General features: G+C 41.0%; 1 protein-coding gene across 3 annotated transcripts; it reads right to left on the bottom strand.

The window, feature by feature from the left end:
• Window positions 1–2,179: 2,179 nt before the first annotated feature.
• LOC124013905 (zinc finger protein ZFMSA12A-like) lies at window positions 2,180–11,422 on the bottom strand. 3 transcript variants are annotated; one of them, XM_046328458.1, is made up of 9 exons: window positions 11,379–11,422; window positions 10,306–10,508; window positions 9,839–9,898; window positions 9,550–9,645; window positions 5,433–5,543; window positions 5,199–5,322; window positions 4,647–4,896; window positions 4,455–4,504; window positions 2,180–4,330 (listed from the first exon to the last, which is right to left on the bottom strand). In XM_046328458.1, exons 2-9 carry the CDS (start codon window positions 10,453–10,455, stop codon window positions 2,949–2,951), a joined length of 2,223 nt encoding a protein of 740 aa, XP_046184414.1. In that variant the 5' UTR covers window positions 10,456–10,508; window positions 11,379–11,422; the 3' UTR covers window positions 2,180–2,948. The 3 variants fall into 3 exon arrangements, with proteins under 3 accessions (XP_046184414.1, XP_046184412.1, XP_046184413.1); XM_046328456.1 differs by lacking the exon at window positions 11,379–11,422 and adding an exon at window positions 11,140–11,292; XM_046328457.1 differs by lacking the exon at window positions 11,379–11,422 and adding an exon at window positions 10,719–11,061.
• Between the last annotated feature and the right edge of the window lie 8,971 nt (window positions 11,423–20,393).

Genomic DNA, 20,393 nt, shown 5'->3' with positions numbered 1-20,393 from the left:
ATTGCATCTCCATCCCAAAGCCCTTGCTTGGAAGTGTAATTTGCCAGACTGCCAAGAAACTTGCCCTCATCCAGGCCAAGGTGGCGAGACATGGTAGTGATGACACCATAGGCCTTGTTGATCTCTGCACCAGACAGGATGCTCTTGCCAGCATACTTCGGGTTCAACATGTAAGCTGTGGCGTGTATGGGCTTCAGGCAGAAGTCTTTTAGATGCATTTCAGACCTGCAGTTTCCTCTGCTTGGAGCAACAGTGAAGTAGGCTGGGCAGTACGGATGTCTTCTCTTGCATCTGCAAGCAGAGTCTGAACATCAGACAGGATGGCATTGTCTCCCTTAATCCGTGCCATGGCTACTGCTATAGGTTTCAGGCATTTCAGGCTGCTTACCACACTCTCCCAAACTACATCATCCAGGAGGATCCTCTTGATGGGGCTGTCCATATCGGCAGAATGTGATATGGCTATTTCTTGGAGACTCCTTCCCCTCCAGGAGACTGTCAAACATAATGACAACACCACCCCAACGGGTGTTGCTGGGAAGCTTCAATGTGCTGCTCTTATTCTTCTCATTTTGCTTGGTGAGGTAGATTGCTGTTATAACTTGATGACCCTTCACATACCTAACCATTTCCTTGGCTCTCTTGTAGAGTGTATCCATTGTTTTCAGTGTGTTGATGTCCTTGAGGAGCAAATTCAATGCATGAGCAGCACAGCCAATGGGTGTGATGCGTGGGTAGGATTCCTCCACTTTAGACCAAACAGCCTTCATGTTCGCAGCATTGTCTGTCACCAGTGCAAATACGTTGTGGTTCAAGGTCAGTGATGACTGCCTTCAGCTCATCTGCAATGTAGAGACCGGTGTGTGTTGTCCCTAGTGTCTGTGCTCTTGTAGAATACTGGTTGAGGGGTGGAGATTATGTAGTTAATTATTCCTTGCTCACAAACATTCGATCACCAATCTGAGATGATTGCAATACAGTCTGCTTTCTCTATGATTTGCTTGACCTTAATTTGAACTCTGCATCCAGCAAATGAGTAGACAAAGTATGTCTGGTTGGACGGGTGTTTACTGGACAAAGAATATTCAGAAATCTCTTCCAATACACATTGCCTGTGAGCATCAGAGGTGAACCAGTTGCATACACAGCTCGACCAAGACATTCATCAGCATTTCTCGGACTATGCTCCTCCATTGAGTCAAAAACAAACTTGATTCCAGGAGGCCCATGAGCTGTTGCTATTGATAAGGTGTCTGATTCATCATTTTCACCTCAAATAGAAGTAGAGGGACTTTTGTCAGAGGTTGCTTGTAGTGTTGAGGGAACTTTATGCACTTGGGACAGATTATTCGGCATAGTATTTGCAAATGTACACAGCTTTTCCTTCTACATTAGCTGCAGTGAAATGTCTCCACACATCAGAAAAAAGAGTAAAAAAAGCTTCAAATACAATTCCATGTACAGATATAGATAAGCAGTTAGATTAAACAACTCCTTTGTAAGATACATGTTTTAAAATGAAACATGTATGGAAACAGGTTAATTAACACTCCTCAGTTAGCAGGCTCAAATAAGCAAACACCCACATGGTAGCAAAAACTAACTAGCTTAAATTGTTAACAAGTTAGAAATTATATAAACACTTTGCTGTAGGCTACTGTTAACAAAAAAGATTGTATGTCATGTAAAATATATTCACCCCACTCAGTATTGTAATGAAAACTTACCAGAAAGCATGTAGTCCTTGGCTCAGACAGTGTTGTAGTGTGGGTTCAATAGCATCTCATTAGTGTGCAAGACCTTGAGAATCAGCTGTACATGTGATTGAAGATTGGACTGTGCATGCAGAGGGTTGCAATTCTATTGAATTGGGGAACCAAAATATGCCACAAGACCTAGAATTGCCTTATGTGTATCCCACAAAAAAAGTTAACTTTTATGAGCCAACATTGACAAATTTAAGCAAAATTCCCCAAATTCCAGGCTTAACTTCCCATTAAAAATTTCAGGAACATTTCTGACCCTTTGCAACCCTAGTTGTGAGCAGCCAATAACCCAGAAAACAGAATATACAACCTGATGGTGTTGTGATAGCATGTGATTGTGCAGGTTGGTCACATGTAACACAGAAAGAGCACAGTGCTGAGTGCCCCTAAAAAATTAATAAATAGAAGCTTATGTATTAAAACCTTTAATAATAGGTATAACAAAGAATATCACAACCCTCCAAATATAACACAAGGAAATACACTTTTCTAGATTCCTTGAAAGTCTAGAAATACGCTTATCAAATAACACATTATCATTATTACTGTTAGAGTAAATACTTATATTACAATTGCACATGCATTTCACCAGCTCAACCTATCCATGACTACTGCTCCTATTACATAAACATGTCCACATGCAAACAGCTCTACATGTCTATAATACATCTGTAAAGGAATAATATTTGTAATGAGAAAAACAGAACATCATATGAAACTATAAAGTAGCTTCTTAACTGGTCCAGTAGATTGGCAACCAAATCAGCTACTTGATGAGGTTCTGAGACATGACGTATAGAGAGACTAGAGTCCACATCCCCTTCACCTTCCAAGGCCCCTCCCCCACCCGTGAATGACGCTGCACGTTTTTGGAAAACCTACACCGGACAATTCCTTTGTTTCTGTGTTAATGATAAATTCTTAGTTGTTCCAATTAAATTCCGTGCATGAAGCCATTGCAGAGGGTTTGTTTGAAACCTACAATGGAAAATGCAGTTGTTTCCATGTTAACAATAATTAGAACACCCATTAATCTCTCTGGACTAGTATTGATTTTATCCCATAACCTGTTGCTTCGCTAGCGAATTGCACTCCCAACTACCCACTAAGAGGGTTACTCAAAAGTGAGAGGTAGGGCCGGAGGGGAAGTATTGGGACATTTTTCTGTGCGCAGGGCAGCGTTCAACAATTTGAAGGACCGCCTCCTAGTCTCTCCATGGCATAGCCTCGGGACATGCCAACATGTGCCAACATTTTTATGTTAAGGCTGTCATGATAGATTGCTGGTACGGCCACATGTCCAGCCACGGCGGCCACATGACCAGCCATGGCGGCCGCATGTCCAGTCATGGCGGCCACATGTCCAGTCATGGCAGTCGCATGTCCAGTCATGGCAGTCGCATGTCCAGTCATGGCAGGTGCATGTCCAGTCATGGCAGTCGCATTAGTAGGATTGTCCTTCATATGATAGCTTGGTTGTGAACTGCGCTTGGAATTATTCGGGCAACGAGGACGTGAATAAGGCTTCTGCCCTGAATGAACTAGCAAATGTTTCTTTAAGCAAGTTTTCCGGATAAAACTCCTTCCACATTCATTACAAGTGAAGGGACGCTCTCCAGTATGCCCTCGCATGTGGACCACTAAATGGCTCGACTTAGTAAAACGTTTGTCACACTCTTTGCATTGGTAGGGTTTCTCCCCAGTGTGAAAGCGCTGGTGTACCTGCAGATTCCCTGCTGACTGAAAGGTCTTCCCACACACAGAGCACATGTAGGGTCTCTCCCCTGTGTGGATCCTTATGTGCACATTGAGATTACCTTTCTGAGTGAAACATTTCCCACAGTAGGAGCAGGGGAAGGGACGATAATTCAAATGAGTGCGAACGTGATCCTTGAGGCGACGGTTTGTTACAAAGGACTTTCCACATTGGTGACAGTGGTGAGTTTTCGGAAGCTGCAATCCTTTCTTCTTCTTTGGAAGGTGCGACGATGGCCTCAGATCCGACCTCTTGTGGGCTTCCACGTGGTGCACTAGACTGGGTAAGTTGCTGAAGGTAATTCCACATGTGTGACAGTCAAGAGTTTGTGGGATTCCGTGAATTTTTTCGTGAGCATGCAGTTGATCCATTTCGGAAAAGGCCATTGCGCAATGACGGCACTGGAATGGTTGTTGCTGTGGCGTCTTAAAACTCTTCCCGCTCTGTGGACAGATGTACATGACTTCGTTGTGTGGACACTGGTGTCTCAATTTCTCACGCAGAGAACCAAACTCTCTCCAGCACTTGGAACAGCTAAAGGCAGTGCCCACACATTGCATCCTCTTGTGGTTTGACAGACTTGTAAAGAATTTGAATCTATTCCCGCAGTTGGAGCACTTGTATGGATTATCCCCACAGTGAATTTGCTGGTGTTGGACAAGTTGAGACTGATAATTAAAGCACTTCCCACACTGGGGACACTGGTGGAAAATGTTCATGTGTGATGAACTGGAAGTAGATGGGGCACACTCATTTGAAGCTGAAGAAAGAGGAGTCAACACCTGAAACGATACCCCTGCAACAGTGTCTGCGAAAAAATGAATACAAATATTGAACTCATGGAGGAATTTTCCCCTACCATTGCCCCACAATGGTCAACTGAGGCTTTCCAAAGGGTAAATGTACTCAACTAAAAGTTTGTGAGGTCTCACCTGTATCACCACCTTGCATGACACTGGTAGGAGAAAGACCAGAACCAGCCCTGTGAAAAGCACAAACAGAAATGCAAATTGTTGACTATTACTGGGTTAAGTGGTAAGTTTGTTTGATAGACTGTCCAAATGCAAATTGATATTACCCAACTGTACCAATTGAAATAACAAAAATACATTTATTTCTCATACCTTTTCTGTTTTGGGTCGTCCTCTACATCAATGTCATCTTCATTCCCTTCATCACAGGTTTCATCGCAGCCTATAATATCTCTTGTGCTCCCCATTTCCACTAAATGTGATGCCAACTCCATCCTTTGGCAGTCTCTGCTTTGTATCCCAGTCCTCATCCCCACAACAGTGTCCAGATTGGTACGGTTTAACTGGTCAGGGAAGGCATCGGATTCAATATCTGATTCCTGAGGAATGTCAGAGGAGGAAACTGCACAGACAAAAACAAATACATTAAAAACACACTTTTTTTATCTAGGTGACTGTTCCAAACACCTAGAGGCAAAACTTCTCAAATCCATAAATTACATTTTAATATGTCACTTTATTTGACTAATCCTTCCTACTTTAAATCCCTTTCAAATGAACAAGGAAGGTAAGGAACATGGTGAGAGGAACTTCCTGCACATAAATCATATTATTCTCCTCAGATGCAGTTGTTACATCAATAAACCTTATCTGACCATGTGCTAAAATGATGCATAAAAAATTGCTAATTTTCTATCAACTTACTGTTTGTGTACAATGTTCTGCATTGTTTGTAATTCTGGAGCAGAAACTGGAGATCTTCTGAGTGAGAGAAAGACTGCAGGCATTCATCCAGGCCAGAGGAGCCAGCACTCAGCAACAATGCAGTCTAGGGAAAAGAAGGACACAAATACAATGACAAAATAGATTCCAGGCCAACTATAGTTGTTCATTTGAATGCTGTTGTCTCAAGACTCTCTTACGAAAGTGATTCTGCACCTGCTTAAAGTCTGGTAGTGTAAGCAGCTCTTCCAGCCGAGTGAGAAAGTCACAGACCAGTTCCTGAAGCACTTGGTCAAAATCAGGTCTGAATTCTTCAGGAAACACCACCTGAAAAGATGGAGAGTCAGTGAGATAATGCAAAAATGAAAATAATTAGATCAATGAAGTATTGTTTGAGAGAACCTGCACGATCCTAGCCTGGGTGCCAAGCCTGTTTCTGCAGTCTTGGCACCCAGGCTAGCATAATCCAGTACCCAAAGAATAGGAATCAGTGTTGTATATAAGGCTACATGTTGTGGCACTTTTTACCAATCATACCAGATCTGATTGGTCAAAATACCAATTACTGAAAAAAAAATCTGAATTGAGCTGTCTGTGTAAACACAGCACAGACAAATTAGTTATTATTTATGATTTATAGTAGCGTAGGCCTATTCACTATTCAAATACTATCTTGTTGACTAACAATCTGAATCTCAACTCAACTATATTTTCCTCAAACATCATAACTAACTTGAGTCAGGCCAGAGAAAATGTTCAAGTAAAGGCCCGCAGAGACTGCATGATTTTAGCCTCCTCATGACACGATTTTGTCATCCAGACAAAATGTCCACGTTGTGTGTAAATTCTTAGGTCGTAAACGATTGTCGGACATCTTGGCTTGTTCAATGTGACAGGGTCTGCCTATTAAAGGAAAACTCCACTCTTTTGGTATTTGTTTCATTAGTCCATTGTTGATGTAGCCCCAAAATGTTTTATATGTCAGCAATCGAGTTAAGATGTAAAACTTTTAAAATACAGCTGCTTTTTGCACAATCATACGATGCTGCGTTTTGGTATTTGTTTATTTAGAAAGTTCTATATCTTGAAAACTCGATTGCTGACATGTGCCCTCCAAGCTCACCACTAAGCTAAGGACCCTGGGATTAAACACCTCCCTCTGCAACTGGATCCTGGACCTCCTGACGGGCCACCCCCCAGGTGGTGAGGGTAGGCAACAACACATCCGCCATGCTGACCCTCGACACGGGGGCCCCTCAGGGGTGCGTGCTTAGTCCCCACCTGTACTCCCTGTTCACCCACGACTGTGTGGCCACTCACAACTCCAACAGCATCATTAAGTTTGCCGATAACATAGCAGTGGTAGGCCTGATCACTGACGATGATGAGACAGCCTACAGGGCGCTACAGAGTGTGCATACGGCAGAGCTCCCTGCCATGCAGGACCTCTATACCAGGCAGTGTCAGAGGAAGGCCATAAAAATGGTCAAAGACACCAACCACCCAAGTCATAGACTGTTGTCTCTGCTTCCGCACGGCAAGCGGTACTGACGCACCAAGTCTGTAACCAGATTGCAGCTTGCGTAGTCGGGCACAACCCACTCTTCCCGACAATACCCTGTGTATATAGCCAAGTTATTGTTACTCATTGTATTTATTTCTAATTTATATTATTTCTATTTTCTCTGCATTGTTGGAAAGGGACACATTAGCAGAACCTTGCATAATGCACATTCACTAATAATGACTAACTTAACGTAGCAGGCATTTGGATACAGAAAATGAACAGGTTAAATCAAGCTTTATTTACACAGCACATTTCAGCCATGGAATGCAACAATGTTCTTCACAGGAAAAAAATTGTGTTTAAATGCTATATTTACTACACAACAAGAGGATGAATAACAATCTGAACAACTAAAAAGTACCCTAAGGAAAAGCAAAGCTAAAAAGGTGTGTTTTAAGATATATATTTTATTCAATCACAGTTTTGGTCCTCTGGTTCTCTGGCATGCTATTCCAGAGGCTGGGGGCATTGTAACTAAAGGCTGCCTCTCCATGACTCCTGGTCCTAGGCTTTGGGATAGTTAATTGGCCAGTGCGCCAGAAGACCTGTGGGATCTACTGTACTGGACACATAACTTAAAAGCATGCCTGAAATGTATTGGGGTGCACAATCTTGGATCGATTTAAAATTAATAAAATAAATAAATAAATAAAAAACACAGACAGCCAGTACTGAGACATTAAAATTGGTGTAATGTGTGCTGTCCGTCTGGTCTTGGTCAGTACCCGTGCTACAGTATTCTGTATGTTTTGCAGTTGACCAATGGCTTTCTTGGGTAGACCAGACAGAAGAGCATTACAGCCGTCAAGCCTGCTTGTAATAAAAGCATGTATGAGTCTCTCTGTATCAGCCTAAAAGAGAAATGGCCACACCTTGGCAATGTTTCTCAGGTGGTAAAAAGATGTCACATTCCTAATGTGTATTTCAAAATGGAGTTCAGAATCTAAAACACCACCTAGTTTTTTTACCTGGTGTTTTATCTCTATTGTCTGTGAATTAATAGGTGTGGACAGATTCTCTCTGTGCTTTGGCTCCAACAAGATGTTCCTCAGTCTTGACTTGATTTAGTTGGAGGAAGTTGTGAGCCATCCAAGTATTTAAATCACTAATACAGTCTAATAATTTATCAGTGGAGCTAAAATCCTCTGGTGACACTAATGTAAAAAGTTGTATCGTCTGCGTAGCCGTGAAAATCAATGCTGTGCTTTCTGACAATGCTGTAACATTTATAAACTGAACCGGACCCAAAATCAAACTTTGTCAAACGACAGGTGATGCGTTCACCAAGGGTGACAAAACTCAGACTGGATAAACCGGTACTAAACCACCGGCGAGGCCAACCCACCTCTCCAGAAGGACATCATAGTCAACAGTGTTGAATGAAGCACTTAGATGCACATGATGCTCTCAGAATATCACAATGGACCTGTAACTTTTACTTTTTCTACTACTTTAATTTATTAGTTTCCTCTCTCAACTGCAAATAGCAAGTTGAAACCGCTTGTCAAGGAGGAAGACGTGATCTCATCTTTGTTGTGAGTGACAGGGAGAGTGGCTTGGTGTGTGTAAACCGGAGGAAGAGGTGAAGCGAGCAGTTTCATGCACGCTAAAATCTATCCAAAATAAGCCCAATGCGTTTCAAATGGGCTTATTTTGGACCTAAGCTTGCCTTCGGGACAACAACCCCAATTGTTAGTGCAAAGACATGCATATCATCATTACATACAGATCTCTGGTGTAAAATGGGAAGGCGCACACATCACAGAAGGAGCCAAGACCAAAAAGACATGAGAACAAGTGGACATAAACACTCATAAAAATTAAAAACACTTGATTCTTGCGATAGTTACTTGAAATATCGTACAAAACATAATTTCAAATTATTTTGATATAGTCGCCCAGCCCTACAATGGACTAATAAAACAAATACCAAAAGATAGTTTGTGTGGAATTTTCCTTTAAATACCACTACTTTTCCTAAGTTCCGAAAAAGTTATGGCAGTATCAATAAGAAAACAACCAGCAATGATGCCATTCATAACATTTATTTTAAATTTTTTTAATCACACTTTGTAGAATGAAAGCTTGGTGCAAGTAATTGGCTCTGTAGTTATAAATAACCATCACAGCTTGAATGTCAAAATTGCAATGCTTTTATTGAGTAATGCCAATGATTATGCTACAGGGCTTATATTCGGCATTAGCGTTTCCATGTTGTGATGAGCCTCTTCAAACATTACATTTAAGTCATTTAGCAGACGCTCTTATCCAGAGCGACTTACAAATTGGTGCATTCACCTTATGACATCCAGTAGAACAGTCACTTTACAATAGTGCATCTAAATCTTAAAGGGGGGTGAGAAGGATTACTTATCCTATCCTAGGTATTAGTAATCCTTGTCACCCCCCCCCCACCCCCCCTTCAAACCGAGAGTTTAGCTTTTTATTACAAGGACTGCTCAGTCACAGAGGTAGGAGGAGCAGTGTCTGTCAATCAACATAGCAACAGCTTGTTGTTTTTCTTTTGACGCCAATGCTTGATACGCCCAGTTGACGTAGCCTAAGTCGACTGACGTAGCCTCGCAAGCCAATCGCAGCATATGACGCCAGAACTGAGGTAAACCTTACAACCCAGCCAGGTTGAGGTCAAGATTGTAATTTGGTCACGTTGCAGTGTGACATGTTATAATCGTAAAAGACTGAATCTGATGTAGTGTGGGAAGGCCTTGTAGGTTCAAGACAAGCTTGGCATTAACAGCTACTTACTTGGACGAAGTGTTCACGCTCAACCGGGTCTATAAGCAAGCTTTGGGTGAGCTTGGCGAAGTTAGCTTCAGGTGATTCCATGCCTGCATCATTGGACTGTAAAACAAAGTTTTCAAAAATAAATCATTTTTTAGAATTTCAGACAAATGGTGCACAACCATCCATACCAACAATCTTAAATCTCTTGTTTTTAAATGTTTGTGAATTATGAGGGTGTTAATTATCTCAAAGTGTCCAGCAGAACAAAATCTCCAATCTTGGCATTGTATTCATACTTTGATTCACCAACCTGTGCATGTTGGGAAGACTTTATTCTATAAAGGAGGGTCTGGAGGCTGACAGGGTTTACCTGCAAGAAAAGTGATCAAGTTTGATACTTTGCATAAAACTATTTTCTACATTTTACCTATACAATAAGAAAGTCCCCCTGCTTCCTGGATAAAGTTGCATACTGTTTTTTAATGGGCTTCAAGATTATATTAACAAATTCATTAAAACACAGTAATTTGAGCTATGTGATATTCTACCTGATGCCATATGGTTTTTTTTATTACAAAAACAATTGAAAACCTCCATAAAAGGCATCAGTTAGAAGTAAATTAATCCACGAATATAACTAGAATGTAATATCTTAAATGCCCATGTTTTCATTATTTTTTAAAGCCCATTCAGAAACAGTATGTGACAGGATTTCAGGTGGGACTGTCCCAGCATATTGAAGGGATTCTGTATGACATAATATGTGGCATTTCTTACCCTTGCTCTCAGACCCAAAATAAGGAGGGTCCTCTGTCTGTCAGTCATAAGTTCTGGGACAGTTTGTGTTACCACGGTCACAAACTCCTCTAATTTTCCATAGTGCTTGATGGCCCTCTGTTGTGCTACCTGCCACATAAATGCAGACATCAGCCGTAGAGGTGGAACCAAAAGGCGCAGGGAGGAGAGCGGGATGGGGGAATCTATAATGTGAAAAGTACAGTGAAGTGTGTTAGATGGCTAGCTAAATCAATTCCATTTTGTAAAAACATGAGCATAGCAGAACTAACTAAATTAGCTAGTTTTGCATATCTTAACTACAGGTAGTTATTCATTGAGTGATAAATGTTACGGTTGATATAACATTGCCAGCAGATAGCTAACTTAACGTTAATAGTTTAGCTTGCACTTACGTATTAGCTATAAGGCTAGCTTGCGCAGAACGTGCGCAAATGGGCACAATAACATCATCCAAAACTGAACGTTAGTCTATAATATAACAGATCGCCGTAGCGGCACTGCTAGATAGATCAAGGGGTTCGCTAAAAACGGCAAAGTAGGCCTAGCTAGCTTCCCAGCTACTTCCTCGAGATCAGGGTCGTGTTCATTAGACACCGAAGGAGAAAAAAACGGACAGGGACAGCCTGAACTTATCCAATAAGAAAAGCTCGTTGTCGTTTTGCATTGCAAAACGTTAGTAAAGTGTACACGAATGAGGACAACCCTGCCTGATCATGGCTAGTTGGCCACCTAGCTAGAAAACACAACCTAGCCAGATTAACAAGAAAAAAAACACAATATTGTTTTATATAATAAGTTACTACGAATACATACCCATTATGGCCCATGTGCCAATCAGTATCTTAGCTACCTTTGCTAGTGAGCGCCGCATGAGACTGTAGAAAGTAAACCTAGCTAGCCAACGTTATTGCCAACGAACAAAGAGGATGTGAAACCTTTGCCACCAGGAGGCCTATTACTCCAGCGTCCAAAATTGTCTTCAAAATAAAAGTCCTAATTACGGGTTCACAGCAATGATATACTGTACACAGTCTACAAAACGTTAAGAGTACCTTCCTAATATTGAGTTGCACCCCCTGTCCTCAGAACAGCCTCAATTAGTCTGGGCATGGACTCTGCAATTCTTCCCACAGTTGTGTCAAGTCGGCTGGATGTCCTTTGGGTGGTATACCATTCTTTATACACACGGGAAACTGTTGAGCGTGAAAACCCCAGCAGAGTTGCAGTTCATAACACAAACCGGTGCGCCTGCCACCTACTACTATACCCCGTTCAAAGGCACGCAAATATTGTGTCTTGCCCATTCACCCACTGAACGGCACACATACACAATCCATGTCTCAATTATCTCAACACCTAAAAATCCTTATTTAACCTGGATCCTTCCATTCATCTAAACTGATTGAAGTGGATTTAATGCAGCAATATGTCATATTTTTATGCAACCAAATTTACATAGAAATGTGAGTTATAGATTTGTCATTCTCATTGAAAGTCTAAGAAGCCGTATGTGGGTATGTACGGATGTATTGTGATGGAAGGTGGGGTGTGTGTTTTTGTATTTGGAAAAGTGTGGAGTCAAGTGAGTGACACTAGCAAACACTAGCTGCAGTAACCTATGGGGAGGGGGTCGCACTCTGATAATCAGAGAGGAGAGATATTATTGTGGCCCTGGTGGCACAAAATAAATCTAATCAATTGTTATTTGTCACATGTGCATAGATAGTGAACAGTGAGGAGCAGCGGTGTAAAAACATAGTAGGGGCTGGGCAATGTAAATAGCCCGGGTGGCAATTTGATTAATTGTTCAGAAATCTTATGGCTTGAGAGTAGAAGCTGTTAAGGAGCCTTTTGGTCCTGGACTTGGCGCTCCGGTACCGCTTGCCGTGCGGTAGCAGAGAGAACAGTCTTTGACTTGGGTGACTGGATTCTTTGACAATTCTATGGGCCTTCCTCTGACACCGCCTAGTATATACAGTAGGTCCTGGATGTCAGGAAGCTTGGCCCCAGTGATGTACTGGGCCGTACGCACTACCCTCTGTAGCGCCTTACGGTCAGATGCCGAGCAGTTGCCATACCAGGCGGTGATGCAACCGGTCAGGATGGTCTCGATGGTGCAGCTGTAGAACTTTTTGGTTGTTTTCTCTTTGTCATTAAGGGGTATTGTGTGTAGATTCATGAGGGAAAAAAGTAATTGAATACATTTTAGAATAAGGCTGTAATATAACAAAATGTGGAAAAGGGAAGGGGTATGAATATTTCCCGAATGCACTGTATATTACACTTACATCATTTCCATGTGGGCAAGAATATTGGAAATTTAATCAAAGCCTATTGGATGATAACTTGTTTTTAACAAGGACAGAATCATTTTTAACTGACTTTTTCCTTCATGATATAGGTTCAGCAGATCCCCTTATTGTATAGGACACTTTTAAATGTGCCTTTAGAGGCCATGCATTTCAGTACTCATCTCTAAAACAAAAGCAATTTAGGTCAAAAGAGTCCATATTAACAAAGGAAAAGGAATGACTAACAGTACAGATAGATAGCAATAAAAACTGTACCGGAGGCTCAGTAAGTTAGAGGAAAAACAAAAGGAAATGGAGGAACTTATTCAAGAAAGACCAAGTGTAATATATTATAAAAATAAAGCGAACTGGAGGGAAAAATGCACCAAATTATTGTTTCATCTTCAACATAGAAATGCTACCAGAAAGAATTTACTGAAACTTGTTACAAATGATGGAGTCACCCATGATTCACCAAACAATATTTTGAGAGAGGAAGCAAAGTACTTTAAGCATATGTTTTTGTTTCAGTCTCCTCCATCTGCACTAAACTAATTGTATGGTTGTTTTATCTATTAATAATGTAAAATTAACAGCTGTACTGAGAGACTCATTGGAAGGTCAAATTACAGAGGAGGAACTTCTTTATGCAATTTATGACTTTAATTCAGGGAAAACTCCAAAGCTGGATGGCATACCAGTGGAGGTATACCAAACATTTTTTGATATACTCAGAGGGCCATTATTAGCATGTTTTAACCACTCCTATATAAATGGTAGATTATCAGATACTCAACAAGAAGGTCTGATTTCATTATTACTGATAAAGGATCCAAGTGGTAAATACTGTATAAAGATCCAGACCATTTAAATTATTGGAGGCCTCTTCCACTTCAGTCTTGTGATGCAAAAATTCTAGCAAAATGCATAGCACATAGAATTCCGAAGCTATTGTCGAATATTATTCATCCTAAGAAGACACGTTTTTTACATGGACGACACATTGGAGATAATATAAGACTGGAAACAATAGAACACTATGAAAAATCTGGGAAACCAGGCCTGGTATTCATAGCGGACTTTGAAAAGGCTTTTGATAATGTACGACTGGAGTTTATATATACATTCCTGGAATATTTCACTTTTTGTAGAATCTCTTGTAAAATGGGTTGAAGTTAAGCATAGTAATCCTAGGTGTAAAATAGTTGATGGCTACTTCTCAGAAAGATTTTAACTGTCAAGAGGAGTAAAACAAGGTTGTCCACTATCGGCATATCTATTTATTATTGCCATCGAAATGTTAACTGTTAAAATCAGATCCAACAATAATATCAAGGTGTTACAAAGTATCAAGGTGTTACAAAACAAGGTGCTTTCTTTTAAATCCACAATTTGGATCCCTTGACAGCCTCATAGAGGATCTAGATACTTTTTCTAACCTCTCTGGATTACAACCAAATTATGATAAGTGTACTATATTAAGTCATCAAAAAGAAATAAGGACCAAGGCACTCTTCATATAATTAATTAAAATGCCTTTTTTGGTATGGCATGTTCAATAGAAACAAAGTTTTAAAGATCCGACGCGTTTCAGCTGCATGGCCTTCGTCAGGTAGTACAAAGAAATAATACAATGTCCTCTTTTGAACAGCTTTTCCAATTAGCCCTAATTAGAAGAGGGAGTGGTTACAAAATTGATTGGACACACCTAGTAAGCAATACTATACACATTAAAAAGTGAAATACTGTAGCTATGTTATCATAAACATTAAACTCCAAACTAGAAGTATCAGAACACTTAGAAAGGTAGTTCTAACCTTAAATATGACTGGGAGAAGTGTCAAGAATAAAAAAGCAATATATTCCATAGTACACATCAAAACATGAACAACAACAGTCTAAACATGGCTGAGCAAAATGTCCACTAGATGTCAACAAATGGACCTATCATGAACCTACAGGAAGGGTGAGAAATCCATATCTTCATTTAAACCAGGGTATTTAGTGGCCTGTAGTTTGTAAATCCAAAATCAGGATGTCCAGGACCCAGCCGCACAGGGCGGGGGTCGAGACCCAGGGTCTCGAGCTTAATGACGAGTTTGGAGGGTACTATGGTGTTAAATTCTGAGCTGTAGTCGATGAACAGCATTCTTACATAGGTATTCCTCTTGTCCAGGTGAGTTAGGGCAGTGTGCAGTGTGATTACGATTGAATCGTCTGTGGACCTACAGTGGGGCAAAAAAGTATTTACTTATTTTCCACCATAATTTGCAAATGAATTCATTAAAAGTCCTACAATGTGATTTTCTGGATTTTTTTTCTCATTTTGTCTATCATAGTTGAAGTGTACCTATGATGAAAAATACAGGCCTCTCATCCTAAGTGGGAGAACTTGCACAATTGGTGGCTGACTAAATACTTTTTCTGCCCCACTGTATTGGGGGTGGTAAGCAAATTGGAGTGGGTCTAGGGTGTCAGGTAGGGTGGTGGTGATATGATCCTTGACTAGTTTCTCAAAGCACTTCATGATGACGGAGGTGAGTGCTACAGGGCGATAGTCATTTAGCTCAGTTACCTTAGCTTTCTTGGGAACTGGAACAATGGTGGCCCTCTTGAAGCATGTGGGAATAGCAAACTGGGATAAGGATTGATTGAATATGTCCGTAAACACACCAGCCAGCTTGTCTGCGCATGCTCTGAGGACGCGGCTAGGGATGCCGTCTGGGCCGGCAGCCCTGCGAGGGTTAACACGCTTAAATGCTTTACTCACGTTGGCTGCGGTGAAGGGGAGCCCACAGGTTTTGGTAGCGGGCCTTGTCATTGGCACTGTATTGACCTCAAAGCGAGCAAAGACGTTGTTTAGTTTGTCTGGGAGCAGAACATCGTGGTCCGCAACGGGGCTGGTTTTCTTTTTGTAGTCTGTGAATGACTGTAGACGCTGCCACATACCGCTCATGTCTGAACGATTGAATTGCGACTCTACTTTGTCTCTGTATTGACGCTTAGCTTGTTTGATTGCTACACTGTTTGTATTCGGTCATGTTTACCGGTCGTCTTTCCCTGATTAAAAGCAGTGGTTCAGTTTTACACGAATGCTGCCATCAATCCACAGTTTCAGGTTGGGGAAGGATTTAAGTTGCTGTGGGTACAACATCACCGATGCACTTGCTAATAAACTCGCTCACCGAATCAGTGTATTCATCAATGTTGTTGTTCAACGCTATGCTGAACATATCCCAGTCCACGTGATCGAAGCAATCTTAGGACCATGCCTCAGGACTACCTGGCCAGGTGGACTTGCTGTCCCCAGTCCACCTGGCCGTGCTGCTGCTCCAGTTTCAACTGTTCTGCCTGCTGCTATGGAATCCTGATCTGTTCACCGGACGTGCTACCTGTCCCAGACCTGCTGTTTTCAACTCTCTAGAGACAGCAGGAGTGGTAGAGATACTCTTAATGATCGGCTATGAAAAGCCAACTGGCATTTACTCCTGAGGTGCTGACTTGCTGCACACTCGACAACTACTGTGATTATTATTATTTGACCATGCTGGTCATTTATGAACATTTGAACATCTTGGCCATGTTCTGTTATAATCTCCACCCGGCACAGCCAGAAGAGGACTGGCCACCCCTCATAGCCTGGTTCCTCTCTAGGTTTTGGCCTTTCTAGGGGGTTTTTCCTAGCCACTGTGCTTCTACACCTGCATTGCTTGCTGTTTGGAGTTTTAGGCTGGGTTTCTGTACAGCACTTTGAGATGTCAGCTGATGTACGAAGGGCTATATAAATACATTTGATTTGATCTTGAAGCGTGGAATCAGATTGGTCGGGCCAGCGTTGAACAGACCTGCACATGGGCGTTTCCTGTTTTAGTTTCTGTCCATAGGCTGGGAGCAACAAAATGGAGTCATGGTCAGATTTTCCGAAAGGAGGGCAGGGCAGGGCTTTGTATGCGTCGCGGAAGTTAGAGTAACAATGGTCCAGGATTTTTTCTGCCCTGGTAGCGCATCCGATATGCTGATAAAGTTTAGGGAGACTTGTTTTCAGATTAGCCTTGTTAAAATCCCCAGCTACAATGAATGCAGCCTCAGGATATGTGGTTTCCAGTTTACATAGTCCAATGAAGTTCATTCAGGGCCATCGATGTGTCTGCTTGGGGGGGATATATACGGCTGTATATTATAATCTAAGAGAATTCTCTTGGTAGATAATGAGGTCGATATTTGATTGTAAGGAATTCTAGGTCAGGTGAGCAAAAGGACTTGAGTTCCTGTATGTTGTTATGATCACACCACGTCTCGTTAATCATAAGGCATACACCCCCGCCCTTCTTACCAGGGAGATGTTTGTTTCTGTCAGCGCGATGTGTGAAGAAACCAGGTTGCTGTACTGACTCCAATAGCGTGTCTCGAGTGAGCCACGTTTCCATGAAACAAAGAACGTTACAATCTCTGATGTCTCTCTGGAGGCAAACCCTTGCTCGGATTTCGTCTACCTTGTTGTCAAGAGACTGGACATTGGTGAGTAGTAAACTTGGGAGCGGTGCGCGATGTGCACGTCTATGGAGCCTGACCAGAAGACTGCTTCTTCTGTCCCTTCTGCGACGCCGTTGTTTTGGGTCGCTGGCTGGGATCCGATCCATTGTCCTGGGTGGTGGTCCAAACAGAGGATCCGCTTCGGGAAAGTTGTATTCCTGGTCGTAATGTTGGTAAGTTGACGTTGCCCTTATATCCAATAGTTCCTCCCAGCGGTATGTGATAAAACTTAAGATTTACTGGGGTAACAATGTAAGAAATAATACATTTAAAAAATACTGCAGTTTCCTGAGAAAGCGAAGCGGCCATCTCTGTCGGCACAGGATGTAGAAGTTTTTGGTCGCAGGTCTAGGAATGGTTGAATAAATGCAACATTTACCTGGAGCTAACTCTGCAGATAGCACTACTGAGTGATTTGAAAAGTAATGGTCAATCGATCAATAATATTTTTTGAAAAATGTTGTCTTTTTAATTTACAATCTGTAAAAACTATGAGAATAGAAAGTTTCAGATTTTTTGTGAAACATCACAGCACAGTTTAAAAATAGATGGCAAATAGATATAAAAAATATGGTGTTAAGAGATAAATGGGAGGGGTTGAGTGGAGCTGAAGGGTGGGATTAAAAACAACAACTAACTAGTGTAAAATATTCTGTGTCCGTAAAATGTATATAGGTTCAGAAGTTTTGTGAAACAGCACAGTTAAAAATATATGGCAAAATATTTTTAAAAAGAGCTTCAGAGATAGATGGGAGGGGTTGATGGTAGCTGAAGCATGGGATTAAAAACAAACTATTGTAAAATACATTGTGTCCATAAAATCTATGCAGTATGTAAAAGCTAGAAGTAGAAGCCTAAATGTTGTTGTCCATTAGTTTACGCCAATCATTTAAAAAAAAAAATATATATATATATATATATATTTTTTATAATCAAAAATATTGTATTTTGATTATGGAAAATACATTTCACAGGGATTTACATGGTACAATTATTCTCTACACTATACTTGCTTGTTTTGTCACATAATGTAACGGTTGCCGTATGACGGAGAAGGCGAGGACCAAGGTGCAGCGTGGTATGTGTCCATATTTATTAAAATGAACACGGCAATAACAAAAAATACCAAAGAAAAATGACTGAAAACCAGTTTTGGCTGGTGCAGACACGCAGCAGAAAACAATCACCCACGAAACACAATAGAAAACAGGCTACCTAAATATGGTTCTCAATCAGGGACAACGATTGACAGCTGCCTCTGATTGAGAACCATACCAGGCCAAACACCGAAATAGTAAATCATAGAAAAACTAACATAGACAACTCACCCAACTCACGCCCTGACCATACTAAAACAAAGACATAACGAAAGAACTAAGGTCAGAACGTGACACATAAACTGAAATTAGGCAAACTTTTATCATTTTTGCAACTTGGAAATGGTGAAGCGATTTCTGCATAGTGCATCTTTAACATCAATAACGGATCATAGCTTTCACCTGGATTCACAAGGTCAGTCTATGTCATTGAAAGAGCAGGGGTTCATAATGTTTTGTACACTCAGTGAATATTAACCCTGGATTGCTTCCGCTATGTATTGACCAATGAGGCTTTGAAGCTTCTGCATTCCTCCATAGGAATGAATGGAATTCTACAATATTTAAATTAAATGTTTCAAGGACAAAATTACATTTTGTATTTTGTTGTTGTAGTGGGGACTTCAACATTTGAATAAATAAAAATATATATACACAACCGGTGGTTGAGAGAATGCCAAGTGTACAAAGCTGTCATCAAGGCAAAGGGTGACTATTTGAAGAATCTCAAATATTTGTTTAACACTTTTTGCTAGCTACATGATTCCATATGTGTTATTTCATAGTTTTGATGTCTTCACTATTACTCTATAATGTCGAAAATAGTCAAAATAATGAAAATCTCTTGAATGAGTAGGTGTTCTAAAACTTTTGACCAGTAGTGTACTTTAAGCAAAATGTTTGAATTAGTTGGCCCATCAGCCAGATAGGACAAGTCCGACACGGACGGAACGATGGGATACATTTGTTCGGCTGCCCAGATAGAATAAGTTCGGCCGGGCCAGATGGGTCAAGTCGGCCAGATAGCATAAGTTCGATAGGACAAGTCAGTCAGATAGGACAAGTTCGGACGGCCGGACAGACAGGACAAATTGGTCAGTTAAGACAAGTTTGGCCAGATAGGATAAGTTTGGATGGCCAGTCAGATAGGACAAATTCAGCCTGGGTGGCCAGAGAGGACATGTCGGCCAGATAGGCCAAGTTCGCCGGAAGGACAGATAGGATTAGTCCGTCTGGCCGGAAAGATAGGACAAGTTCGGCCACCTCGCCAGATAGTATAAGTTTGGCCGCCTGCCCAGATAGGATAAGTTTAGCCAGGAGGCCAGATCAGATAAGTTTGGCCGAGCAGCCAGATAGTACAAATTGGACAGATAAGATTGTACGGCCTTACAGATTCAGTCCAGATTTTGTATTTAGACTCATTACATCCGATTTTTATGGTATCAATAAAAAATGTGTTATTGCTCATTACAAATATAGCCACACTGTACTTATAGATGCATGTTAGCACATATGCTAATGCTAAAAATACTTTAAAAAATCTTCTTCTCATGAACCATAAATCAGATTGACTCCAGATTTATTATATATACACAATGAATGAACCTCTATTGAATTTGAGAATGATTAGTTGCTGTATTCAACGGTGGCCACGCTACACCACTAGATGTCACCATACCACACCAGGTCTATAAACACTGACCTGATGGACATGGGGCCATGAAATATGTTATGTATACCTTATGCACAGTGCCCTTCCGTAATTATTGGGACAGTGAATATTTTTTCTTCTTTTGGCTCTATACTCCAAAAGGTTGGATTAGAATTTTAAAAAATACTGTGCAGACTGTCAGCTTTAATTTGGTATTTCCATTCATATCGGGTGAATCGTTTACAAATTACAGCACTTTTTCTACATAGTCCCCCCCATTTTAGGGGAGTATTGGGACAAAAGTATTGGGACAAATTCACTTAAATGTATGTTAAATTATGAAACTGTTAAGTATTTGTTCCCATATTCATAGCACACAATGACTACATCAAGCTTGTGACTCTGTTGGACACATTTGCTCTTTGTTTTGGTTGTGTTTGAGATAGTTTTGTGCCCAATAGAAATGAATGGTAAATAATGTATTGTGTCATTTCG

This window comes from Oncorhynchus gorbuscha, linkage group LG25 (genome assembly GCF_021184085.1).
Source record: "Oncorhynchus gorbuscha isolate QuinsamMale2020 ecotype Even-year linkage group LG25, OgorEven_v1.0, whole genome shotgun sequence".
NCBI classification, from domain to species: domain Eukaryota; kingdom Metazoa; phylum Chordata; class Actinopteri; order Salmoniformes; family Salmonidae; genus Oncorhynchus; species Oncorhynchus gorbuscha.
Note: the sequence above shows the minus strand (reverse complement) of the source record. Positions and strands in the feature narration are given on the sequence as shown.

Coding starts and splice junctions, on each gene's coding strand:
- LOC124013905 (XM_046328456.1), bottom strand. CDS start 11,197: ATGCGGCGCTCACTAGCAAAGGTAGCTAAGATACTGATTGGCACATGG. Junction 5,544..9,549: donor AGCGTGAACACTTCGTCCAA/GTAAGTAGCTGT, acceptor CCATCTTTTCAG/GTGGTGTTTCCTGAAGAATT. Junction 4,331..4,454: donor CATGCAAGGTGGTGATACAG/GTGAGACCTCAC, acceptor ATTTTTTCGCAG/ACACTGTTGCAGGGGTATCG.